The sequence below is a fragment of the Talpa occidentalis genome, unplaced genomic scaffold, assembly GCF_014898055.3.
Source record: "Talpa occidentalis isolate TD23 unplaced genomic scaffold, MPIMG_talOcc4v2.1 talOcc4.14, whole genome shotgun sequence".
NCBI classification, from domain to species: domain Eukaryota; kingdom Metazoa; phylum Chordata; class Mammalia; order Eulipotyphla; family Talpidae; genus Talpa; species Talpa occidentalis.
The window spans coordinates 55,948,151-55,975,345 of NW_023601433.1; the positions used below are offsets into that span (position 1 = coordinate 55,948,151).

General features: G+C 48.2%; 1 protein-coding gene and 1 long non-coding RNA gene across 4 annotated transcripts in view; both read left to right on the forward strand.

Moving 5' to 3' along the window:
- Positions 1–2,835: 2,835 nt before the first annotated feature.
- The window catches only part of PFKFB3 (6-phosphofructo-2-kinase/fructose-2,6-biphosphatase 3), a 78,276-nt gene continuing 53,916 nt past the window's right edge, over positions 2,836–27,195 (forward strand). Inside the window, exon 1 of one of the 3 annotated variants that reach the window (XM_037510572.2) lies at positions 2,836–2,909. In XM_037510572.2, the coding sequence (XP_037366469.1) occupies positions 2,894–2,909 (16 nt within the window). In that variant the 5' untranslated portion in view covers positions 2,836–2,893. Of the gene's footprint in view, positions 2,910–3,335; positions 4,220–27,195 lie in introns of those variants that run through there. The other 2 variants (XM_037510571.2, XM_054695072.1) reach the window with 2 other exon arrangements.
- On the forward strand, positions 4,226–27,147 carry LOC119244661 (uncharacterized). The gene is made up of 4 exons (XR_008551793.1): positions 4,226–5,402; positions 21,710–21,759; positions 24,181–24,480; positions 25,753–27,147. It is a non-coding gene; the product is annotated as an uncharacterized LOC119244661 (long non-coding RNA).

Below are 27,195 nucleotides of genomic sequence, written 5' to 3' on the forward strand. Positions count from 1 at the left end.
TTTATTTATTTATGCATGCAAAAGCTGGGATGTAGGCCAGAGGTGCAGGAAGTGAGAGGATTCACCAGAGATAGAGTGGGAAACAGGAAAGGCAGATCTACTGAAATACACTGCTGAGGGAGCAGCGGGCAAGACAGGAGAGGTCCGCCGCACCATGTGGATAGCTCCCTGGCCAGGATCGAACTCTTGCTGCAGATAGCTTCATAGCTCCATGTGCTGAGACTTAACCCTTTGTGCCACCAGAGAGGCCCCACATGCCACCTATTGTCTCTTATGTGAATTTGCTGGGTTGTTTCCTCCTTTCTGCAAAAGGCAAGGCAGAGCTACCCCTTGAGTTATTAAACATGAATATCAATCCTTCTTGGCTGATTCAGCTGGTAGTGAAAGAACGAATGTTCTGAGAGGACTGCTCTCTGAGCATAGAATGGAAACAAGATTGTAATGAGCTCCATGTTCTTCTTTTGTGCACAACATTAAACAGACTCCAAGTGCAGAAGTTCAGGAATCTGACCTGCTTTTACTCAAGACTTCTGTTATCAATTGTGTGGGATTTTTCCACACCAACAGTCAGTTCTCCAGCATTCTGAACACCAACTGGGTATCCTGCAATTCAATTCAATACTGACACTAACTGCTCAGAGTTAGTATGGACCTCACATGTAAAGGCTCTGCCCAACACTCTAATCATGCCTGGATCTTTCTGGCCATTGGTCCCAGCCTCAGTCATATCCTAACTTATAAACAGCATTCTTATTATTCCAGAGATTCCAAGAGTTTTAGGGGTTGTGTGCCAGAAACTGAGGACAAAGACCACATATATATATATTTTTTAAGATTTATTTATTTATGCATACAAGAGCTGGGGTACAGCCAGAGGTGTAGGGGGTGAGAGGATTCACCAGAGACAGAGTGGGGAACAGAACAGGCAGATTGAAATACACTGCAGAGGGGAGCAGCAGGCCAGACAGGAGAGGTCTGCTGCGCCATGTGGGTATCTCCCTGGCTGGTGGGGATCGAACTTGCCTGTAGAGGCTGCGGATTGCTTTATAGTGCTGTGCTTAACCCCTTGCACCACCAGGAGGGCCCTATATTTCTTACTGTGTTGCAATCATGCAACAGTAAAAGTGCCAACTAGATGAAAGGAAAGCCTCTGCCTCAAAATTTGAGTCCTCCAAAGTATTTGTCAATACAAAAAAAAATATTCCTCAATTGAAAAAAATTTTTGTCTTCCAGCTTCACTGTGACTTGCAGCCTTGAAGTCAGAGATGTGCAATCTCATGCACTTGACCTGGACTGAGATCATTTTCCTTTCCATGGCAACTAAGATCACTGGGTGCTATGACTGTGGCAGGGTAAAGGGCAGAGGCAGCTGACACCCCTCATAGCTTGGAAGCTGAGATCCAGCAGTCCCTTACTTTCTTGGAGAGAGCACTGGCCTAGGAGCTGAAGTCTGAGCATTGAGGTCCCCCCTCCAGTCAGGCAGATGCTTGTCTTTCCAGGAGTCCTGCTGACAACAGTACTCTGTCTCACCAGGCCCTTGCTCCCTGGCAGGGCTCTGTGGAAAGGTAGGGAAGGAGTATGGACTATTCTTCACACAAGAGCTCAGTCTAAGAAACCCACTCTAATTTTTTTTTAAAAGATTTATTTATGCATACAAGAGCTGGGGTACGGGCCAGAGATGGGGGGGGGGGTGAGAGGATCCACCAGAGACAGAGCAGGGAACAGAACAGGCAGATTGACTGAAATACACTATTGAGGGGAACAGCCAGGGAGACAGAAGAGGTCTGCCTGGCCATGTGGGTTTCTCCCTGGCGGTGCAGGGATCAAACTTGTGCTGCAGAGGCTGCAGGTTGCTTCATAGCATGGTGCTTAACCCCTTGTGCCACCAGGGAGGCCCAACCCACTCTAATTTTTAAAAAAGAAACTCACTGCTCCAACTTTTCAGTTCATCTGGAACTTTTCCCCACCACTTAGAAAGCAGGCACATTGCTATTTGCAAGCGTGCTGGAAATAGCAGAAAATTGTTCCTAACACGACCTTACCAGGCAACAGAGAACAGCACTTTTTGCAGGGATTAAACCTTCCATGACCAGAAAGATGACCTGCCTCAGAGACCTTTGGGGTCACCAAAGAGCAAAACATTTTCTTAGGTGCTGGCCTTCCCAGAGACATCTGAGGGCTGAGCCCTCCTCATTTCTCTAGGGTAGACTTCCTTAAGAGGGTGATCGCTGCTGCTGCTACTACTACTGCTACAGCTCCTCCGACCACATCGACTACTACATAGTTACTGAACTGTGTTTGAGGTGTCCTAGTTTCCGGGGTGCACAAGAGAGCAAACCAACCAACCCCTGCTTTCATGGACCTCAGAAACGAATAGGCAAAAAGAAAGTCCGCCAGAGGCGATGGGGCAGTGGAGCAAAATACAGTGTTGCAGGGAGTCGGAGGCTGACAAGTACTTTGGGTGGGGGGGGCTCCCTCTAGCCCTCACTTCATTTCCATCCAGGTCACCCAGCCACGGAGCCCTGGCCCTGTGCCTGTCATTGTGCCTCAAGGGCACACAGTAGGACGTGTTTCCCCAGCCCTTCCCACCCGGGGTAGGTGAGCGTCGCCACCCTTTCGGCTCAGGAGCTCCGCCGGGTCCCGCGCCGGGTGTGGGGGTGCGGCGCGGGCGGCCGGGGCGCCCCGGCAGCGCGGGGGTTAAGCGGCCCCGCCCCGCGCGCGCTTCCCGCGCGCCGGGTCCTCCCCCGCCGTGACGCGCCGGCTTTGCCCAAATATGTCCCGCTCCCCCTCCCGCGCCCGCCGCCCACAGGCGCCCCCGAGCCCCGGGGCTGGCACTCGGACTTCTCCCGGCCTCGGCGTCCAGGGCCGGCCGCGCGGGGAGCGCCCCTCCGCGATGCCCTTCCGGAGAGGTAGGCGGGCCCCGCCCGAGCCCCCCGCCGCGGGGGGACAGCGACGACGCCCCGGGGCGCGTGCGGGGGGAGGGTGGGAGTCCAGCGCCTGCCGCGGAGACCCGGCGCGCATCGTCCTCTCCGGACCTGCACTGCCCTCCTGCCCCGCCTCCAGCCCCCGGGCGCCACCCAAGGGCGCGCACCGCCCCCGGGCGCCGCGCCGTCCCCAGGGTCCCCGCGCCGACCCTCCTACCCCTCACTCCCCCTGCGGCCCGGCGCCCCCAAACCGTCTCCCAGCCCGGTGGCCCCGCGCTGCCCCTCCAGCCCCGCGCTTGGCGCTGGCCTCTGGGCCACCAGCACCACGTGCTGGAGCCGGTGCGCAGCTCCACTTTGAAAGGTCCCCCAGTCAGGCCACCTTCGCGTCCTGAGATGCAGCTGGACTAGGGCCTGGGAATTTGAGAGTTCGCCCGGCGGACTCGCGATCTGGGGGTTCTCGGGTGACACCAGCTCTGAAGCTTGATGCTTGGGGCTCTGGCTGCGCACTCAGTTTTTGATCTGAAGCAGGGGGACAGGGAGCGGAGGGGGCCTTCTGGAAGGCAGATCTGTGTGTGAGTCCTGGCCCTGCCCTTTACGCCCCCTAACTCTTGGGAAGTCATTTCACCACCCAGAACCTCAGCGTCTCCCTCGGCAAAACGAGCGCACGAATCTGAAGGCTGTGGACACAAAAAGCAAACACAGGCAGGTAGAGTGCCCTTAGGCAAGAGCTTCCTAAGCCTGGCACCCTGCGCAGAGCTCTCCACCCTGCCCACCTGCAGGGCCTTCCTCCTCTGCCTGGAAAGGGGGGCACCTTTGTATTTGGCTTCATTTCCTGCACTGGGTGATGGAGGCCCTGTAGAGCTCCTCTGGATGGGAGGGCCCCCACCCCCAGGTCAGCCCAGAGGTGGAAGTTGTGGAGAGTGGGGGAGAGGGAGACTCCAGTTATTGACTTCTTCTATTTCTGTTGGGAGGGGCTTGGGCGCTGGTGGCCCTTTGTCACTCAGGAGCCAAGGCTTTCTCACAGTGGCCCTTGCGAAATGACAGCAGTCTAAGTGCTCAGGGACCCGGGACTTGGGACCATGTTGTGCGGCTTTCTTCCGGCTCCTCACTTCTCTCATAACTCTGTTTAATTGTCAGGTTAATGCTCTGGTTGCTGCATGTAGTATTGACCTTTATTCCGTAAACAGAGGTTGCTAAGATGCCATTATCAGCTCCTGGTTGTCAAAGGGGATGGTTAGCACTAGCACTCCCAGTCTTGCTGGGCGTGGGGAGAAGAAAGCTGAGAGCAGGGACTGGTGAGTTCTGTCTGGTTGTCAGTCAGCTGAGTTTGGTCCCATGGCCACTGTCCTCAAAATGTTTCCATTTTTCCATGCGAAATGTGGCCACCTTGTCGCTCTCTCCAAGGTCTCTCAGGCCCCACCTGACCTCATTTAACTGCAGTGTGAACAGTCATTTATCACTGAGTTTGTCCCTTCCCCTCCCCGCCTGTGTCTTGTGGTCTCTGGAGGCAAACTCCTAGAAGCAAAGATGTCACAGCACTCCAGGGCTGCCTTGTGCAGCAAGGATTATAACTGAGCTGCTAAATGACTTTGTCTATGAAGATTTCACCCATGACAGTGGATTTTAGTGCATTAACAGAAGGTGCACATTGCCAACTATGTTAATTAAGCTCTCTTGTTTTTTGTTTTTAATCTGAAGAGAACACTGTTGCCTGAAGGGAAAAATACCATCTTTCCATTCTGTGGCTGCTGATCCCCGCAGGTCGCAGGCTGTGAGAAACAGTGTGGGCTTGAGTTTTCTGGAAGCTGTAAGTCCAGGCCGCAGCTCTAGAGACTAGGTTGCTTCAGCATCGTGAGGTGAAAGGTCTGCATGTTGGGGAGCACAGCTCCCGACCCCTGAAACTTGCTAGGCAGTGGAGACTTCCACATATATATTCTTTTCGATGTTTTTGAATTTTGAATGCATCTGAATGTTTTGACTGTATTTGAATGTTTTTGAAATCTGAATGTATTGTTGAAAAAAAATGTAAAAATAGGAAATGATAAAGCTGTTACTCTTCCCCAACAAAGAGGAGCAAATGGAGAAGGACGGACTTCCTTCTAGCTAACCTTCTAGGTTAATTGACTACTAATTGCTTTCCCATGTTGTATTTCTGTGTCTTGACAAGTAAGACTTTGGGCCTGGCAGGAAACATGTGGTGCCCTTGTATTGGGCAAGTTGAGAAGAGCTTACTAAATAGATGGTCACAAAGCTTGGGCGGGGCACAGGAAAACCACAGATGAGTGGGCAGAACCCCAGTTTACCACCCCAGGCCTAAGTGTTATAGGCCAAGTGATCGCTAGCGCTGATGGGAGCTGATCTTCCCTGGAGGGTGCCCTGCAGAGGATCTGGGAGAATCCCCACCAGACTATATGCTCCTCCCTCCCTTTGACCTCATGGCATTGTCAACCAGAGGACCAGGGACTCCTTGATGTCCATGTAGGTCAGCCTGTTGGAGTACAAGATTGGGCAGACTTACCTGTAGTGGAGAGTGGATCTGGTGGGACAGATAGAATCAGCTGAGGATCTAAGGTATTAGTCCTGTGCCTCGAGTGTGGGAGGAACATAATTGATGTCTACTGAATTTAATTAGGGCAGAGTTCAGAGATGACCTGCCTTGTCATTGATTGCTTGGTTGGTTGGTTCATTCATTCTCTAGATTGACTCTTGCTCTGTGCCAGGCACGCACAAAGTGCAAGATGAATGTGACAGGTTTGGCAGTTCCCTCGCTGTAGCTAGACCTCCCGATTCTGCCACTCCAGCCAGGTCACGGTGCTAACATCAGGCAGAGATCTGGCAGCATGAATGGAATGAATGGTAGAGGCTGAATCGGTGAAGACAGCAGCTGCTGCCTGATCTTGGAGGCATTCATGCTCACAGCTCTTCTTGGTTGGTGTTGGGGTAAAGGTAGCTGTGGTGGTGGTGGGGGTCAGAGTGGGATCCTTGGTAGAGCTGCTGGAATAAGTATGTCTGAAGAAGTAGGTCTTGAGTTTGGTTTGAGCCAGGAGAAGTAACTATCCTGTGAAACATGGAGGAAATGCATGAGAACCAAAAGAAGCAGGACGAGCCGAGGCTCCATAGGGAGGCAGGCAGTGACTGGGGGATTATATCTGGAAACCAGCTCTGATGGGAGGCTGAGGCAGCTCCTCTGAAGACAGATGGTGAGTTTTCAGGTGATTTCAGTGAGGACCTGCTCCAAGACTGGGGTCTTGCCTAAATTCCTGAGGTCTTTTTCCAGTGGAGAAACCTATAAAATATCTTCTTTTAGCAGAGTCCCAAATATTCTTGCACATCCCCACCTTCAGACAGGATGAGGGGAATAGCAAGTAAAGATTCTAACGATAAACAACAAGATACCAAGCTAACATAATTGAGCACCTTCCAAGTACTGAGCTAAGTACTTTACCTGTGTGCAGTTGTCCTCACATCTACCCTCTGTGCTGCATGTTATCGTTATTTCCACTGTCAAGATAAAAGAAGTGAGGTTCAAGGCAGTTATACTTATGGAACTTTTGTCATTGAATAGCGCTGAACAGAGGGATGCGAGATGTCCTTCTCTGCCTTCCCATCCTGAACAGCGATTATAGGCCAGGCTAGGTTAGGATGTGTGATAGATGACTTGATAAGACATGGTACATTATATATCAGACAGAAACCGTATAACGTGATGTGTGCCATGTGAACCAGCAGCTTCTTTCATGTTAGAAGCAAGTGGAGAGACACACTTAACATGCCTGACTGTGTTGAATCTTAGCGAGCTGGATGCAGAAGGAGCGATGGGCTCCCAGCAGAAAACAGCCCGAGGTCTCCCTCACTGCCAGTGGCCCTTGCTGGCTGTCCTAGGTGCTGCTGTCATAGGTGCTGGACTCACAACCCTGCTCCGGTGTCAAGATGATGGGCCCTTCAGCTGTTGGGCCACAGCTGCTTCATGAGCTGATCAGCTCCCCGTTGGGCACAGGGGTTCTGTGGATGCTGAGGGAACACAAGGGATAAACAAGTTACCCATCGAAAAGCATGAGTACCTTTGGAATTGCTGTAGGTCAGCCCCTTGCAACAGGGACTCCATCATAGGAGGGTCAGCATTTTGGAGCACCAAGCCTATGAACGCTTCTCTTCCTTCCCCAATGGGAGTGCAAAAGGCAAGACCCCAGAAGTAGGGGATTGGCCCTCGTTCTTTCATCCTTCCCTGAGCTCCTATGCTGCTCTTGACACCCCCTGCGCTCTGGGTCTCATCCTCAGCAGGCTGTGTTCTAGGAGTGTCTCTCCTCCTTTGGGCCTAGCAACTTGCTGCACAAGAATGGGACTGCCTCGTATTTCTGAATTGAGCCCCTGAATACTGCAGCTTGCTCCCCAGGAAAGGGAACTGAGTGAACCTGGCTTTGTGAAGGCACCCCCAGCCAGGCTGGATTGGCCCTCCTTCTCATCAAGGGCCTTTGTCTCCAGGTTTCCCCTCTGATCTTAGCATATGAATTCTCTGTTGATAATGTCTCCACAGGCCCCTGTCACTGACCTGCACCATTGTGGTGCCTTCTGGTACTCTTTGAAGTATCTGCTCTGCTGAGTTCAGGTGTGCTCCTTGGTGTCCCAGAGTGGCCAGTCCAGGGCCACCTGTGCCTGTGCACCCTCAGCTTCCCTCCCTCTGTCCCAAATCCTCTCTCACACCCTGCTACACCTTCACAAATGCCCGTATTCTCTGTCTCAAGTGCACATGCATGCATGCAATTCTGATCATTCCTCAGGGCCCTGCCCAAGTTCAAGTCTTCTTTGACCTGTTTTCCTTCTGCACTATGCAGATGTTGGCTCCTGAAGATAAATCCTGTCCCACACCTAGAGTTCTGCACTCACTTGCACTCTGAATGCTTCCTGATAATTCGTTTTGTTAGCTAATTGCAGGAATATGTGTATCTCATACTCGAGTGAGGCCAGGTGGGAGCAAGTGCTATATAAATTCTGTGCTTTGTTAATCTGTTAATCTGTCCATTTCTTCTGTAATTGGGCAGATTCAGTTTAAGACCATCAGAAGCCCCTGTCGCTGAAAGACTATGGTCATCTCCTCGATGTAATTTAAAATCAAGATAATACCAAGCCATACTCATAAGCCAGGCAGACATACATCTGATTTTTACTATAGTCACCATTTTGGTACTTTCGGGGAAATATCAAATTGTAATGTGCAATTACAACAGCAGCCAGTGGTTCCAGCATCAGTATGGGCTGCATTAGTTAGTTCAGAGCCAGACTTTCACAGTTAGACTTTCTTCCTATAGAGAACTAAGAATCCCAGGTGCTCATACATCCTCCAGAATTGTAGATCTTTTCAATGTCCGAGCATCCTCGACATCCCTCTAGCCCCTGCAGTGACTGGTGAGTCTCTCCCTTAACTTCACAGGCCCTGGGACTCTGTCCCAGCACTGGCATTCACCTTGGTGGCCTTTGTTGTCCCCTTACTATAGCCAATTCCCAGAAGGCATAGGAGATAAAACTAGGGACCCCAAGGAAGACCTGTCATACCGTGTTTTCTTCTCCTCCCAATGACTATGTTTGGATGAAACTTGGATAAAATGAGAACTGGAAAGAAGTCACAAAGTCACAGGAGAAACAAGGAAAGGGTGGGAAAGAAGAGGAGTCTCTACCTTTGCACTCTGCCTGAGCCCCTGCCCTTCCTGCTGCTCTGTAGGAGCTGTGCTCTGATGTCATGTGAACACCCTAGGTCTTTTATAGCATCAGCCACCCCCCCCCCCAGTGCAGTGGCTCCTACGTGGCCATATGCAGAGGCCACTCACTCTTCTTAGGAACGTGGCCATGTTTACAAATCAGTTAGTCTCTAAGTATTTATAAATCTTGTCTGGGGACAGTTCTGAGACTGGCTTCAGCAGATTCCCACATGCAGCAGAAGTGGGAGAAGTTGAATGAAGCCTCTGGGCCTCAGGATGTGCCTCCTCTTAGGAAGTGACCGTGTATGAAACTATCCGGTAGCTCATAGACAATGTGCTAACAGGTCACCTGTGTCAGTAAGTGACTAGATGACCTCATTTGAGCTGTTGAAGATCACTCGGCCTCAGTTTACCTCTCTGTGAAACAAGGGGGTGAACTAAGATCCCCTCCGACTCTGATTCCCAATTGTTTGTGGCTCAGATACCTAGTCTCTACCTGATCAGGCTCTGGACTAAGCTGGCTGCCCAGGGCAGAAGGGCCCTCTCTGTAGCCTCTAAAGCCTCTGTCCTGGGTGCTGACCTGGTATCTTCTGGGATCTCAAGGAGAGAGGAAGAGGTGAAGTTTTCATGCAAGTGGCAAATGAAGGTCATGGCCCGTATTCTCCAGTCACTGTGCTTCTTCAACTTTGACTTTAGGACTGAGAATTGTGCAAAATGGAAGTTGATGTGGAGTCCAACTTCCTTGGGTGCGTATCATACCTTTCTCTCCTATCAAGTCATTCCGGAACTCTGAGAGATAGTCTGTCATAGTCATGGGCCTGCAGTTTCCTCAAGCAGCTCTAGGGTCAAGAACTTTTTGCTTATCTTCCCAGGGTTCAAAGTAATTGTTAATGGCAGGCCCTCCTCTGTGGGACTTCAAGAAAGAAGGACTGTGCCAATACACTTTCACAGAAGAAATTTATTTAAAACTCAGAAACCCCAGTGTTTTTCATGTATGTTCAATTGTAAGCAACTTGGAAAATGTTAAAAGCTATAAAGAACACAAAAATAGCTCATTTTGTGACCTGCAGATGACTAGTTCCATGACTTCCTGTTGGGTCTTTAGGACAATGGAGGAGACCCAGAGAAAAAGGCCTTCCTGTTGCCCCCAAATAGCTGCATCTTGCATCCAGGGACTGAGCAAGGGAATCTGGCCTCGGGGATGTTTGAAGCCTTGGTCAGGGGCCAGGCGGGGACACCCAAGAGCAGAAGGGTGTGAGGCTGTTCTGCCCTGTCACTGAGCTGTCTCCCCAGCTGTTGCTCCAGAAGGCGCCTGAACATGAACATGACAGTTCAGCAAACACTTCCCCTCCTGTGTGTTTGCCTCCCTCCTCCTGGTATACTCAGGCCAGATGAAAACAAGCAGAATTTTCAGTGATGCCTCCGAGCTCTGATCTTTTCCTTTGATGTGCAGGGAAGCCGGTGTGCTGGTCTTTTGAGGAAACAACTGTGTTCCTTCCTAAGGCTGAATTGCTTTGGTATTTTGACTGTCTGCTTGACATTCTGAACTCCAGCGATGGTATTCAGGAAGCCCCACCCCCCACCCCGAGACTGCTGACAGTGGCCAAGGGACTCATGATGTGGTGTTGACCAGTCTCAGGAACAGAAAGGCCTCATCCATCAGAGGGTAGCCCACAGGAGCTCAGAGAGGGACCCCAGGAAATGTGGGCTTCCAAGCAGGAAGATGCTTTTTGATGCAAACAAACTCTAGGGAAACACTGGCCTCAGCAGGTTGTGGGGTAACTGCTGGGGCAGCTAGTGCTGGCTGGGAATAGTGGGTGTAGAAGGGCCGTTTCTTTGAAGAACAAAACCAGATCCCTGTGGCTCTTATTCTTGGACACACATTTGGAATAACTAGAAACATTAAAAAAAAAGTTTGATGCACAGAAATTCTGATTTATTTAATAGTTTTGGGTTGATGCCTCAACAAAAAGTTTCATGAAACAATATTTATCCTTAGACTATCTGAAACACTCTGATTTTTCTAGTTTATTCCATGGTTGTAATAAATTAATTTCAAGGCCACTAACAGAGTAACCTGCAGTCTTGAAAATGCTGATCTTGAATAACAGATTGTCCTTACCGCAGAGGTTGGGAAGCCCTGAACTACATATCCCAGACTCCCTTGCAGTGAGGATTCTGGGCATGATTTAGGGTCTCTGGCAAAATCTGGATGCTGCTGCTTTGGAGCTTCTGGGGGCAGTCATTGCTCTGTGTGTGTGTGTGTTGATTTGTGAGCCAGGCAGCTGTGGGAGGAAGCAGGGAATGTGGGTAAAAGAGTGGGAGGCCCCACTGACAACCAGCCATCTGCAAAGGCCACATTTCTCTGGGGACATTCACAAAATAAACATTTTGGGAACACTAAGAAAGGGAGAGTTATAGACTTGGTAGCTGAGAAAATTAGTAAAAAAGAAACAAAACACAATTGGAAGCCAGCTGGGCTGCTTGTGGGAGCCTGTGAGGTTCTTCACATCACTGCCATAAGCCCTTCAATCATGCGGCAGATGTCGACTCAAAGACCAGGTGTGGGTGATGTGTGCTGAGGGTGGGCAGTGACCAGTCCATAATGCCTGCCCTCTTGGGGCTGATGTTTTAATGAGGCAGACAGACAGTAAACACATAAGCGAGTAAATACAGAGTGTATCCAATGGGTGTAAGTGCTGTGGAGAAAAACAGAGCAGGAAAGAGGAAAGCAAGGGAGGGCCACCTCTGGTGGCGCAGGTGGTTGAGCGTCACACTGTGAAGCTTTCCGCAGCCTCTGCAGTGCTGGTTCGATCCCGAGGGTCCCACATGATGCAACAGACCTCTCCTATCTTGCCTGCTGCTCCCCTCAGCAGTGTATTTCATCAGTTTGCCTGTTCTGTTCCCGCTCTGGCTCTGGTGAATTCTCTCACCCTCCCGCGCTTCTGTCTGTACCCTGGTTCTTGTATAAATAAATCTTTTAAAAAAAAAAAAAAAGAGGAAGGCAAGGGAAAATGGGGTGGGGTAGAGTGGGCTGCTGTTTTAAATAGATGGTGACTGAGAGGTGATATTTAGGTCAAGACTAAAGGAAGAGAAGCCACAGACCATGTGCTATCTTAGAGGCGCCTTCTGCATGGAGAGTGTAGGTGCAAAGGTCCTGTGGTCTCAGTGTTGAAGGAGTATATGGAGGGAAAGCACATGGCTGGAATGGAGTGAGTGTGGAATGTGCTTCATATACGGTGGCAGGGCAGATCTTGTAGGGGCTCCAGACCAATGTGAGGCCTCAGCCTCTTATTCAAAGTGAGACTGGAAGCCCTTGGAGGGTTTTGGTGGAGTCTTGACTTTATATTATAAACCACATCTACAGTATGTGGCTGCCATCCTGAGAATAGATTGTAGGTGGTGAGGGTGAAGCAGATACTCTGTAGGACTTTATGTTATCCAGGTGATCAGTGAGGTTGGCTTATGTCAGAGTGATAAAGGGCAGGTGGTTATAAGTAGCGGGATCTGAATATATGTAGGAGAGAGAGACGGCAGGATTTGTCAGTGATTGGATGTGGGGTGAGAGAGAGAACGGTGGATGAGGCTTATAACCGCCTTCTAATAATGAGACATGCCTTTCTTTATTCTCTCCTCTCTCTCCCCCTCTTTCCCCCCTCCCTCTCTCTTTTCTCCTTTCCCCCCACTTCTCTCTTTTTCAGAGCTGGACCACCAGCCAGCAAAGGTGATAGGCTGCAGTGAGCTCTTAGCTCTAAAACTCTGTTGAATAATTAACAGAGTAGCTGACCTCCCTAGCAGCAACCGTGTCCAGTTTCTGTCCATTGGACAGAAGGATTGGGACTCAACTTCCAGAAAGATCATTATGCTCTGGGCCAACTGTGAAGGGGAGGAGAAAACCAGATTCCCGGAAGCTTCCTGAATAAGCCCAGTTCAGCCACCAGCTGACCAAGTTAGCCTTGGTGACCAGTTCCACCTGGTTCACCGGGGATTTCCCTTTGTAGTGTCAGGAAACCCGGCCATCTCCTTTCTCCCAGGCAAACCAGGACAGTTGGTCACCGACCTTCCTCTTGCCGACCCTATGCTCTAAGCTTGATGACAGCTGGATGACCTCATTTTAGACAAAGGGGTTTTAAAACCTCATTAGTGTAGGTAATAAAAAGAACACATTGGGCCTCCCCGGTGGCGCAGTGGTTGAGCGCTGGGTTGCGAAGCTGCACGCAGCCTCTGTGGCGCCGGTTCGATCCCTGGCTGCTCCCCGGCCACTGGAGGAGGGTCCCACATGGCGCGCAGACCTCTCCTGCCGCCCGCTGCTCCCCTCAGCAGTGTACTTCGGTCCTTCTGCCTGCTCTGCTTCCCCCTCTGGTGAATTCTCTCACCCTCCCGCGCTTCTGACTGTACCCAGTGCATGTATAAACAAACAAACAAACAAACAAGCAAACAAATAAATAAATAAGCATGCCTCTATTAAAAAAAAAAAAAAAAAAAAAAGAACACATTAATTTTATGGCTCTGGGTTATAGGCTTGAAACTGTGAAAGATATATTTCAAAACAGTTCTGCCAAAAGATTAGAAAATTGAAACAAGAATGTTATCAACTTGCTTCCTCATTTTAAGAGCAAAGGAATTAGGCATATTGCCTAATTTCTCTCTGAAAAAATATAAAACTCGAACATCATCCCCATACTTGGGTTTTTCCTGCTGCTGCTGGTTATCTGTGTTTATGCACGTAGGACTGTATCTTTCTCTTAAGGTGATACACATTGACGTATTGAGGAGAAATGGATGAATTTTACCTGTGGCTCAGATAATGTATTTGAATATTTTTTAATTCTGAAAATACTATGTAATATTGTTTTACATATGTAAAATATGTAATAAAATTAACATATACAGAAAAAATGATAAAGCAAATGTAGTAAAATGTTAACAATTGACAAGTCTGGTTGGAGGATATATACAAATTCTTTGTGTTGCTTGAAATTTTTCTGTAAGTTTGAAATTACATCAAAATGAGAGGCTAAAACAGAAGGAGAGCTCCGTGTCCACCTCTCTCCAGCCTTGTCACCTAGCCCTTTCCCATGGTTCCTGGGACTTGGGGGGCGGAGGGGGGGGGCTCTGTGCCTTAGTAATATTGTCCACTCTACATGGAATAATCTTCACTTAGACTTTGTATGGCTGCTTCCCACACATCATCATTGCATTTTTTCCACCTCACAGAGGCCTCTCCTGACCACTCAGCTAAGGGTCCCTACCTCTTTCCACCACTCTCTTCTGTGCTCACCAGAACAGAAAATTCATGGTCCCACCTAGCCGTTCCACTCCTAGGTGTATGCTCAAGAGAAATGAAAAATAGGTCCACACATATTCACACATATATGTGAATTTTTTGACAGGAAAACTGCATAGATGATGTGTGGCCACATCAATAGGTTGCCATTAGGTCAACACCTAGGGTGTCAGTGTGTCCTCTTTATTGGTGTTGTAAAATAACTTTGGTCATTTGTTTGGATCATTTGTAAAGGCAACATTTCCCTTTTGCAATTAAAAACTTACCTGTGGATCACACTGTGATCTCAAAGTGTGACTAAAATATCCTATTTCCAATAATCTTTTATGCAGTGGTTTTAGCAATGTTTTGATGATTGGTGACTGCAATTTACTATTATCGAACTAAAGAAATGGTAATATTATTCTTTCAACAGTTATTAGTTGGCATTCTTTTGTAAAGAAAAGCTTTCCTGCCCATGAATGCTTTTAAAATAGTTTAAATTTCATTATTATTGATAGTATCAGCATGAACCCAAGGATTTTAAAAATTATTATTGCATATTTTATAATCCATTCCTGATTGTATACATTTTGATGTTCAAATGTCCAAGGGGTTCAGTCCTTTGAAGCCGGCTGTCCTGTCCTTTGAAACACACCGATCAGTTTCTGAGGTCTTCCTTATTTTCTAGATGATTCATTTCTACTTCCCCATCTCAGCCTTGGGATCATCTACTTCTCTAGGAATCCTGTTTTATTTTTTAATGGAGATGAATAGTTAGAAACCAAGATCTAGTGTGCTTCTTGTGAAGCAGGAAGTTGCTAAGTCTGTTGCTTGGATTTGTTGCTAGCTGGAGCGGAAAGTTCCTGCGGTATGTTGCTTGCCCACAGAAGCAGCTATGGCTACCTTGACCCCCTTCACAAACAATAAAGTCTACGATAGATGGAGTGACAAGCTTCTGCATATAAACTGCATAAAACCTTACCATTCCTGCAATTTGGGGCTCAGACTTTTGGAAGCAATCCCACTGGGCCTGCAGGTGTGAGGAATAACTCTCTCTTGCCACCTGATTTATCTGGGATAATTGCCCTGACATTTGCTACTGGGGTTTTGTTTCTAGGGCCTTTTCAATGAGCAGAGCTAGAAAGCAGTTGTTTAAAATAATAAATTCATACTGCTCTCTCTTATTCCAATCCAATACCAATAGTTCTCCATCCTCCATTTCATACTTGTATCTTCCATTTGCTTTTTATATTTTCCTAAAGGATTTCTTATTTAAATCTTGAATCTCTTTTACTTCTGGTATTTTTTTTTTAAAGATTTATTTATGCATACAAGAGCTGGGGTACAGGCCAGAGATTCAGGAGGTGAGAGGATTCACCAGATACAGAGCTGGGAACAGAACAGGCAGAATGACTAAAATACACTGCTGAGGGGAGCAGCAGGCCAGACAGGAGAGGTCTGCTGCACCATATGGGTTGCTCCCTGGCCGGCTGGGGCTTGAACTCGTGCTGCAGGGGCTGTGTATTGCTTCATAGTGCGGTGCTTAACCCCCTTGTGGAGGCCCACTTCTGGTATTCTTAATTAGGAAAATAAAATTCCTCGATTAATATCTAGTTCATAATGAGCAATGACATTGAGTAGGACATCATAAATTCAGTGCAGAGGTGAGGGTAAATTCTGAGTCTCCTGGGACTTGAAACACATCTGTACAGACAGGAGAACCTAGCAAGCAACACAACAAGAAATATTTTATTTCCTTTCTGTATTTTCCAGTCGTTTTGGAATAAATGTACTTTACTTTTTAGATAGCAAACGGGAATTTCTAAGGCAAAAAAATTCTATATCCTTTATATGTCAGTACTTCAGCCCTACCTATTATAGAGATGGGAAAAATTTCTATCACTCTAAATTCTTGGCTAAGACCACCTCCACATTAAAAAAAAAAGGAGGGAAAAAATAATTTCAATCAAATACTTAGGAGCTCCTTGCAAAGATAAGACACTCACAAGGCCAGGCACTTAAGGCTATACCATCCTGAACTAAGGAAACGGATTAGGGGGGCATTGTGAGCTGGGGCCTCCCCCCAGCTGGGAGGTCAGGATAGAACGTGCACGTTCTTTACGACCCCACCCCAAAAAGGCCCGCTGCGGGGGGGTGCGCTGCCCCCCGCACCGCGCCAACCTCGAGGCAGGTGCCTGTACCAGAGGCCACCTGTCGGCGCGGCGCCGTGCGGCCAGCGAGCCCACCTCGCCCTCGCGCTGCGCGGCGGAGGCTCAGCGAAGGGTCAACCCAGGACACTGGGCAGCCCGCGGGGGCGGGGCCTGGCGGGGCGGAGCCGGCAGGCGGGGGCGGAGCTTGGAGGCGGGCGCGCGGATTGGCTACTGCGGCGGCGCACGGGCCGGCCCGCGCGCTCCAGCCGCGCCCCAGTTGTGCCGCACGCCGCGTTCACGTGGCCCCGCCCCTTCCAGTTTCCAGGCTCCGGGGTCGACACGTGGGCGCGGCGTGCACCTAACAGGGCCGGCCGCGTCTCACCGGCTGTGCGCTTCCCTGGCCTGTGGCCGGTTTCGTTTTCAGGCCGAGGGCGCTGTTCCGAGAAGCCTGGGAGCGGCGGGGCTTTGCAAGCGCGCCAGAGGAAATAAGTGGGCAGGTGGCTAGGGGAATGCCGAGTTGGGTGGGGCCGGGTGTGCACGCGGGTGCAGAGGAAGGGAGGCATTTAAAAAAGTTTTGGAAGCGGGAGCTTGCACAAGAGCACGCAGTGTTTTATTTTAGGGGAGCAAGATGCTTTTTCCTGCTCAACAGGAGGATGTAGCAAACCCACTGAGTTCTGAGTGACATCAGATATAAGGTCATTTGAGGGTGTGGGGGCCCTAGAGGTTCCCCGAAATTGCAGCCACCTGGGTGCCAACTCTTGGGGAACCTTGTTTTCCCAGCCTCTGTTTGTGGCGCAGAGCCAGGCAATTAGCTGAGAAACATCCACTTCACATTCGAGCCTCCTCAATGAATTGGCCACCTCGGTTACACCCAATTCTACCTTAAAAGGGCCTGAAGTTAACTCTCAGAGAATGACTAGCTAGTGAAGGGTGAAGAAACCACGTCAGTCATTCGAGGAATGATTGAAGAAGTGGGGATGTTAAGCCAGACAAGACAGGCTCTAGAGGCACGTGAACCCTTTCTGCAAATATTTTAAGACTCTTGTGAACAAGAGATTAGACTGGTCTCGTGCTGCCTGAGGGGACAGAAAAGAGATGTTCCCTGCCCCTCTCCCTGCTCAGCTCCACCCTCCCTTGGGAGGGGCAGGGAACCTCCCCCTTTCCTGGGGACCACCCTGTTACATTTACAGGAGGTGGATTTTAGGTCAGAAGGATCAGGAATGAACGTTTATGGAGTTCTTCCCAGGAATCAGGTATAACTAGGTCTTTACACGTATCAAGAGGAAAATGGTAAAGCTAAGATTAAGTTTCTGATCTGCCAGACTACAAAGACCTCGCATTTACATGATACATTTAATTTAATGGAATGGATTGCTTTGGATGTAATGATTGTGCCAAAGTGTTTCTGCAGTGATTGGTTCAGCTGTGCCAGCAGATTCATCCAGCCCTCTTTAATTATGTCACAGATTCTACACTCAGGAAGAGAGGAGAGAGGTTGTCCGATGTATAAGACAGAGGAGACCACCCACCTCACCAGCAGTGCACGCCTTGATCTATTGTGCCTGCCAGTTTTCTTGAACTTGTTAAAACAATAATCTTCACTTTGAGCTTAACAAATGTGATCATAATATACAATTGTTATCCAGCTTTCTTCCTCTAAGGACCCCCCCCTGCTTTTTTTTTTCAAATCTTGACACTCCTTCCTTTCCTCTACCCATCTCCCTACATCAGATGAAAAGTGGGACCTCTACAGTAAGAGCTAAGAACTGGTGGAGACAGTAACTTCTTTTAAAGATTTATTTATTTTTATTTATACATATAAGAACTGGGGTGTGTACCAGAGGTGTGGGGTGGGGGTGGTTGTGTGTGTGAGAGGATTCACCAGAGACAGAGTGGGAAGCAGAACAGGTGAATCTGAGGGAGCAGTGGGCGAGACAGGAGAGGTCTGCTGTACCATGTGGATTAGCTCCCTGACCAGGGATCAAACTCGTGCAGCAGTGGCTGGGAAGAGCTTGATAGTGCTGAGACTTTAATCCCTGCACCACCAGGAAAGCCCCCTGGAGATAGTAACTTTGACCTGACTACATTTCAGCCTGCCAGGTGACTCCCAGAAGTACCTTGAAAAGTCCGGAGGAAAACACGTGTACAGTTTCTTTGCTTATAGGGAAGCTGCACAAATGTCCTTCCCTGAGGGCTTGCATTCCTTCTGTGAATAAGTGGCCTCATACTTTCTGAAAATAAAAGAGTAGGTAAGGAAACTGGCTTTATCTCCAGCACGTGCTTGTCACATGCTTTGCCTCCAGCATTAAGTTGTCAAATAGAGGATGAAGGGGCAGTGCCTGTTGTTTCTTGGATCTCTAGCAAATCTGGTTACAATTTCTTATTAAAAACCTAATCAGAATACCAAGTTAATCTCTCTTTCCCAGAGGGATTTGCCTAAGGCAGCATCCAGAAGTGGTCTTCCCTTCCCTCTGAGCATTTAGAGCTTTAGAAGCTATCTTGTCCTTCCAAAAGCCCCCTGCTATTTACATCCTTAATCTCTGGGGTCTTACTGTACTCCTCTGTCCTCCCCACACCTCTACCCCCTACCCCCACTAAGGAATTGGAGATCTGGTGGCTAGCCCTGTAGAGATGCTGAAAGATGTGCCTACTTCCTTCTGGCTACTTTCTCCCCTGGCTTAGTCCCTAGGCCTCAAGGACACTCAGAACTCTCTTCTAGTCAAATCCTTGTATCCTTCTTTTGCATAATCTGTGAGTGATAGTAGCTCAGTTATCAGATCTTTAACTCAATAGAAGATTCCCAATGATGGACTTTAGGGCATAGACAATGCAGGGTTAAGGTACAGGCAAAGGTTAAATCACCTTGTTCTTCCTTCCTTTCCTACCCCTCTACCCCCTTCCTAAAGGGCAGCTTAGTAGGTGGCTGTGGAGCTGGAGATAGGCTTGTGATGTTCAGAAAATGGATGCTTTGGAAGGTAATTTGTGAGATCTTCCATTTTTGATCTCACTGAGCTTAGGTCCTGGTCAGCCACCCAGGCAACCTCTGTATTTATGAGCCATCATGAAACATACAGCCTCAGACATCATTTGTAAGGGGTGGGGATTCATCCGTGCAGATTGAAACCCCTAACTCTGTGCTGGAGTCTGGGAATGTGAGCAAGAGAGTGGGACATGGGATGTTGCACATGGGCTCCAGAGCCACATGCTGACTCCACCACTTAGAAGCTGTTGACCTTGAAGGTTTTCCTTTAATCTCGTTGTGCCTCATTTTCCACACCTGTCATCCTCACAGAGTTGTAAGAATTAAACACGACCTGGCATGTGCTTAGTGTTCTACAGGCGGTGGCTCTGTTCCTGTCTTGAAGCATAGGGATGACATCTGCATGGTTGTTGCCTCCACCAGCATCTGTATGAGCATAAATGGGAAACTTGGGAGTGTGAGTGGCACGGTGGCTGCCTGGGTCCCAGGTGCTAACTCACTTTCCAGTCTGGGGAAGCCTCACATGTAGGGGAGCTCGTGTTCCCATTCATGGCCAGGAAACTCCCTAATGATACATTGCCCCAAGTGGTCCTTAGGGGAACACCTCTCCTTCTTGTCTTGCCCATCGTTCTCACAGACTCCCCATACCATACTTTCTTGTCAGGATGCAGTTGTTTGGGTGATTGACGGGCCCGGGGAGGGAAGTTTTTCTCTTCTCTTTCATCCACCTATAGTATTGTAACCAGGATCTGGAGCAGCAACAAGAAGGATTGGATCTTAATTTTAGTGAAAGGAGAAACGAAGTTAACTCAGTATTGGGCCACAATTGTGAGTTGTTGACGGGGTGTGGGGGTAGGAGATAGGCATCATATTGATCTTGGGGGGGTGTGTCTGTTCCTCAGACCTCCCTCGCTGGTGAGTGGGGTATGGGGGAAGAGCAAAGAAAGGGACTTGTTTGCTGAAGTTCAGAGAGAGGCTTTCAAATAGAATCTTCAAATATTTAAAAAATGTTGGCACCATTGAAATGTGTGCACCCTGGGACAAAATCCCAGTCAGTGAGCTATGTACAAAACTAGCCACAGAGATCAGAGAACCAAGGAATGACTGGCCCCTGTCTGGTTCCCAATTTTGTGTTTTTATAATGTTTTCACTTCGTGTCTGTGCATTTCCTGAAGCCTTTCCCTGCTTCTCTGGTGTTGTGTGTCTGATATTGAGAAGATCGAGGTATTGGTGCAACTGAGACTTGCTCTCCAGAGAGATTGCTTTTCCTGTTCCCTATTTGTGGGAACCTTAAATTAGTAACATTTTGGGACTCTTTTTCCTGGAATTTTGTGGTTATTTTGAAGTGGGCGCCAGGGTGGAGGGCCTGCTCTGGGGGCCCACCCTCTGGCTTTTTAATTTTTGGTTTTGCTTTTAAATAAGAGAATGGTGTTTACCTGTGACCAGAGCTCCAGAAATAGATACTTGGCCCAAGACCGGCGACGCCTAGAAGCCATGTGAAAACCTCTGTAGCTTCACTCCTCACCTAGTCTTAAGTAACTTCTTGCAAGTTTGGTGATCTCAGAATTGAAAAGAATATTAATTGCTTTAACATGGAAAAGAAATCTACCTTCCAGATTTCCCTTCTCCTCTTCTTCCTCCCCACTCTTTGTTTTCTTTGATAAAATGAGATTTAAAACACACAAATTTAAATGGGACTAGAAACTTTGAGCCATAAAAATACCTGGGGCCAGTGATCGTGCAGTGGGAAGATTAAGAGCAGAAGAGGAGAGAGTCAGTGGGGATATAAGGAGGGAGCAGGGTCTTGAGGGAGCAGATGCTGGTTGACAGAGGAGGAATGTGAGCTTTCTGAAAAGCCAAGAATCACCAGTACCTGAACCCGAACTCTATTGTGAACTGTCCCCTTTTTGGGAAAGGCAGCGTATACCCCAGTTCCCTCCTTGGTGACTTTGGGTGCGGAAAGAAACTACTTTCTGCTTATTTATTTATTTATTTATTTATTTATTTAATTTATACAAGAACTAGGGTATGGGCCAGATGCACCACCGGAGGGTAAGAGGATTCACCAGAGAAAATAGAGTGGGGAGGGCCTCCCCTGGTGGTGCACTGGTTTAGCGCTGGTTGAACGCTGGGCTGCGAAGCTGCCCTCAGCCTCTGCAGCACCAGCTCCATCTCCTGCCAGCGGCAAGGGTCCCACGTGGTGCGTAGACCTCTCCTGCCATGCCCGCTGCTCTCCTCAGCAGTGTACTTCAGTCTGCCTGCTCTGCTCCCCGTGCTGGCTCTGGTGAATTCTCTCACCCTCCCTCGCTTCTGACTGTAGCCAGTGGTTGTATAAACAAACAAACAAACAAACAAACAAACAAACAAATAAATAAATCTTTAAAAAAAAAAAGAAAAAAGAAAACAGAGTGGGGAACAGAACAGGCAGACTGACTTTCTGCTTATTTTTAGTGCATCCTTTTTAGTTTCTGATATGTAAGTTTTATAATATATGTGATATATCAGCATGGTAGCAAATGTATATGATTTATAACCAAACAAATATCTTTGGGAGGCATTAGTGTGTGATCACAAAAGTTTGGATACCACTGCTCACAGAGATGGTAACAGTTGAGAGAGAACCAGTGCTTCTCACACTTGAGTACTGAGGATTCCTTGGAGAGCTTGTTCAAATGCAATTTTGCTTTCAGTAGGTCTGGACTGGCACCCAAATTTCTGAAGTTGGAAGGCTGACTCCAAAAGGGTGAGGTGACTTTCCCCCACCCTTCATTTTTTACTGTAGAATTCCATTTGGTGAGAGTCCCCATGGGGTCATCAGGGAACTTGCCTGTATCCTTTCCCATAAGGACTGTGTCATGTGCTTCCTGAGTTAATTTGCTTCTTGGTCCAGTGACTTGACTGCCTACTTCATGGGAAAGAAAGGTGCAGGCTGTCACCAGAGAAATGTCCTGGTACAGGGAGCCGGTGCCCTGTGCCTGGTGGACTCCAGTGCTTTATTTGCCTTCCCTGGCCTCTGCTGGCCTTCTAACTCAGGCCGCACAGGACCTAGTGCTTCTGAGGCTAACTAACACTTGCCAAGGACACCTCCATGCTGATGCTTGCAAATGACAACCCCTAAGGGCCTTTTTTTTTTTTTTTTTTCCACTTTGAAGGGAGGAAACAGCCTTGAAGCTTTAAGGGGTTATCTGAGCTCTTAGGACTTATAAGCTGCGAGGGACAGGGTAGAACAGGGCCGGTTCCTCCACTGCCTGTTCAGTATTCTTTCTGTTCAGATCAAAACTGCCTCTATTCAGGGAGCCAGTGAGTTATTAAGAGGCTAGAATTTTGAGGACTTAAATTTTCACTTATTTGTTACCAACAGTGTGTCAAGTTCAAGCACAGGATGCAGAGGTAAAGGAAGTCCTTAGCCATAAAGCAGAGACAGAGAAGCAAAGGTGCATTTGCCAGATTGTTGAGTTGGTGATAGGGTCAGGTCTGGGCGCTGCAAATGCCCAGAGAAGGGTTAGTGGGGAAGCTTAGCTGGAAGAAGGTTCTAGGCTGAGAGACCTGCAGGGTGAGATGGCCTTGGGAGAGGAGGTGCTGCCAGCAGGGGAGCCAGCGAGCAAACGGGAATTTCTCCTCAGTGTAGCCCAAGTAGTGATGGTTGATGACTTCGAAACGTACTGAAAATCATTCTGTTGACATCCTTAGTAATTGTTCTGTCTTTTTGTTGGATTGGTTAATTTAATCATTAGCAAATATTTCTCTTGAATCCGCTCATATTCATTGTTCTGAAATTTGCTGTTAATGCGCTTAATTAGTGTTCATCTGGTATATTTTTCTTATCCTTTTATTTTTAACGATCTGTGTCTTCATGTTTAAAGTGGGTTTCTTGTAGTTGAGATTGCTCTTTGTACCCACTGTGATTGTGACTTTTAATTAGTGTTGAGGCCACTTAGTGTAATTATAAACTCTTCAAGCTTAAGACCAAAAGCTGCCTGTCCCTCATTCCCCAAAGGTGGGGTGAGGGTTGTTCTTCCAGTCTGGTTTGAGGATTTGGATTTGACCTGCTTCTTCTAAAGTTTTTCTCATCAGTTGGCCTCAGAATCTGCAGCCCTCTGGTTTAAGGCTCCTGGAATACAGCCCTTCATTTTTGGGGTGCGTTTTTGAGAAAGAATTGCCAGTGTTGTTGAACTTGTTGTCTTAAGTCATGTACAGTGTTACAAGTCAGTGTTACCTTAATAAGAAAAAAATGAAGAAAAACAAAAAGAAATTGCCAGTGAACAGAGTCAGCTTAGGAGCCACCTTCCTCATTTAGGGCCTCCAGCCTTCTCTTGTAAATCCCTTTCTGGCCTGAAGAAGCCCATTGACTTCTGGTGACACCCTCTGATGATGAAGAACTAAATAGTTTGCAAGAAGGGTTCACTTCTATTGGACCCGCTAGTGCAGTGGAGCCTTTTGATAGCCCGGGCTGCGACGGACAGCCTTGACACAGACCCAGAGAAACTCTGAAAACAGAAGCCTTGACCTGCTGCCTAAAATGTAAGGGCTCTGCTGGGTCAGGCGCTTCCTGTAGCAGAAGGGATTCTCCCTAGTGTGGGAAAGATAGGCATCCACTACTGTGTCTGCATATCCGAGTGGAAGGTCACGTCCTTGGTGAGATCCAAATGCCTTGTTGATGTGTCCTGTACCCGCTCAGTGACCTTGTGCTCAACCGCTAAGTTCGCAGTTCCTAGTTCTCAGTTCTCAGTTCCTAACAAGGCTCACTGGTCACTGGGTCACTGGGTCCAGCACCTTCCTGGTTGGGAGCTGAGAGAGGCAGATCTCCAACACATTCAAGTTAGAGTTAAGACTCTGGGTTCTGGGGATCCAGGGACTCCTGGTGGGGTGATAGGTCACTTCTTCAGACGTGCTTTTCCTAAACCACAGGTGGGTTCTTTGAAAGCCACCTTGGGCTTAGTGGGGAACAGAATATAAATACCCATCTTAAGGCCAGAGGCTCTGAGGACCAGGCAATTTATAAGTTTGTTCGGGGCCAGACCTTTTGTGGGGGGAGAAGGAACAGGACCAGATCTCCCCCTTCTGCCTTAGAGGCCAGGACACACCTGCCCTACCCTACGTTGTCTCTCTTCCTTGGCTCTGTGATGTGGGGAGTCTCACTAACACCCATGTTCTTGCCCATTAGCCATTATCCACTGCAGCTGGCAGGTCATCCCAGGATCATCCAGACACACGGCCTCCGACCCCGCTGTTACGCCTTTGCCACTTTCCTCCTTCGCAGGACATCCTCTTCTCTCTCAGTCCTCCTGTCCTCCCCAGCCGCGGCTTTCCTGCTAAGATTCTGGCCACACCAGTTCCCACCTTCACTGAAGAGGACTTTCAATGAAGACTGAGGAAGTTGACATTGGTCTTAGAGGAAGTAGGGAGCCACTGACAGGTTCTGTGCAGGGGGAAAACAAAACCAAAGTGTTCTTTTCGAAAATGGGTGAGTGTCAGCAGTGTGCAGAATGAATTGGGCTGGCAGAGGCTGGAGGGAAGGAGACAGGAAGTGGTGATCTACAGTTCAGGTTAGGTTTTTAGGTTTTGAACTAGAGTGGAGATAGCAGGAATGGGAAGAACACAGAGTACTCACATGAGAAACATTAGGTAAGATAGGACTTGGTTAGCTATAGGGGTCAGAGAACTTAGAGAAAAAGGAATCAGTGATTACCAGATGGGCCTGACTCCAATCTACTGACCTTTCTGAGCTGCAGTTTCCTTCTCTGTAAAATAAGAGACTTGGTTATCTGTGACTCGTGCTGGTGACATGAGATCTTGCTGCTTTAACTCGGCCTGTTTACCAGGAGAAACAGACCTCCCTGGCCTCCTCCTGTCTGGTCATATAACCTACTTTCTCAGTTGAGGGTAGGAGTTCTTAGAAGAGGCACAGTGCCCCCAGCACCTGCTCAGCACATCACATGCCATCCAGGCAGGGCTCACTGGTGTGCAGCTCAAGTTCTGCAGAGTGAGGCTACCACGGCCTGGGCTGGCCTCCTGGGCCTGCCGCCTGTGGCTGCCTGCCATCCCCAGCAAGTAAGCAAGATCTGAGGCCCAGTTGTCAGGTGGATTTCTGTTACCCTGAAGCCAGACTTGCTGACTCTGGACTGCAGAGAACCCGCTGAACAGAGTAAAATCTAAAGTTTGGGAGGAAGGGAGGTAAGCCTGGAATAAGTCCTTCTTTACTTCAAGGCTACCCCACCTTAGGTTGGGTGCTGTTCATGAGGGGCATGAAGGGTAGGTGTTGAGCCGGCTCTTGGTGACTCCAGTCTACTGACCTGAAGAGGTCAGGCCTATTCAGGGTGTGGCTCAGTACTCCTATTCTGCAGCCCTGGTGACGTGTCCTTGTGAGCCTCAGGGACACTTTCTGTTTTGTTTCTTTCCCATTCAATGGGTTGGTGCCACCTTCTCAGAACACTGGCTTTACCTCTTCTTTGATTTCCACACACAAAGGAAACACTTTTCTGTAGGAACAGAACATGATGTTGCTATTTAAATAGTGATAAATTACTAAAAAACAAAATTGTAAAACTTTACCTGGGGTGCTACGTGCCTTCTCCCCCCTTTATTGGCAGTTTGGGGCACAGAATTCTAGGTAGAACAGAAAAACTCCAACATATTGAGCACTTAAATTGTGCCAGGTATTGTTCTGGATGCTTATGTGCCTTTACTCACGCAGGCGTATGGGTGAGATCCTATTGTCCTCATCCCTATTTTACAGATGATATAACCAGGGCCTGGAGAGGAACTGGCTGCCAGAGCACAATTTGACCAAGGTCGTTCCAGAGCCCTCACCCGGGAAACAGTTTCGTGCCTCTATGTAGAGAGCCACAACAGTCACGGTGGAGAAAGGAAAAATAAAACCAAGCCAAAAAAAAGTTTAACATGGAAACACAGTTATACATTTATGTGCCAATCTACAGTGAAAAATCGTTCCACCTCCATCACCGAGGAAACACAAATTTAGGCCACGGTCACTACCCTACGCCTGTTCTAACCAGAATGGCTAAAAAGAAAAAAAAAAAAAAGAAGAAAAGTATTTGTGAAACTTTGGAGTAAGAGGAGCTCTCGTGTGGAAGTGAAAATTGATTGGACAAACTATGCAGCTGTACTTACTGAAGCCGAGTGTGTCTCACACACTGATCCTGCAGTTGCACTCCTTGGCATAGCCCCTGTGAAAATGCCTGTGTGTGCACTGTAAAGACACATGCCACCGTGTCCCCAGCAGCATTGCTTGTGGTAGACTCAAAGTGGAAACAACTTAATATTCCAGCAACATGGATAAATAAATTGTGGTATATTGTGCGATGGACTGCTGTAGAACAGTGATCACTAATGAACCACCTGGAAGATGGCATGACAATCTTTTTTTTTTTTTCCAAGATTTATTTATTTATGCATACAAGAGTTGGGGTGTTGGCCAGAGGTGCAGGGGTTGAGAGGATTCACCAGAGACAGAGTGGGGAGCAGAACAGGCAGACTGACTAAAATATACTGCTGAGGGGAGCAGCGGGCGCTACAGGAGAGGTCTGCTGTGCCATGTGGGTAGCTCCCTGGCCAGTGGGGGATCAGGAATTGAACTCATGCTGCAGAGGCTGAAGATAGCTTCACAGTGCTGTGCTTAACCCCTTGCGCCACCAGGGAGGCCTGACATAACAGAATCTTGTGGATAGAATGTTGAGTGAATAAAGCCAGGCCCAATAAAATACAAAAAGTGTGATTCCACTGAAAGGAAGTTCCAGTCCTTGCTGTTGTAAGTCAGGAGTCTGGTTACCTACTGGTGGTCACTGGCATGGGACACAGAGAGGGTCATGGGTTCTGGTAGTGACCCAGTGCTTGAATGGGGCCATCGTTATGCAGATGTGTTCACTTGGAACACTTATCAAGCTGTGCATTCCTGTTTGCACTTAGCTAATAACTGTATTTAAAAAGTACTTGAGTGATAGTAAAACTTGGTTCTAGTCTTACCTGTGAGTGCCTCAAGCAAGTAACCTCTCATAGATCCACTTTTCTTGTAAAATCATTGTCTTGGACTAGATTGTGGTTTGCAAATATCATAGCCACCTCTTCAAACAAAAATCTAAATATAGGAAACAGATCAAGTGGATGGTGACGAAATCAGGCATGAATCAGGGCCCGAGATGAGGCCGCTGTGTGGCCAGAG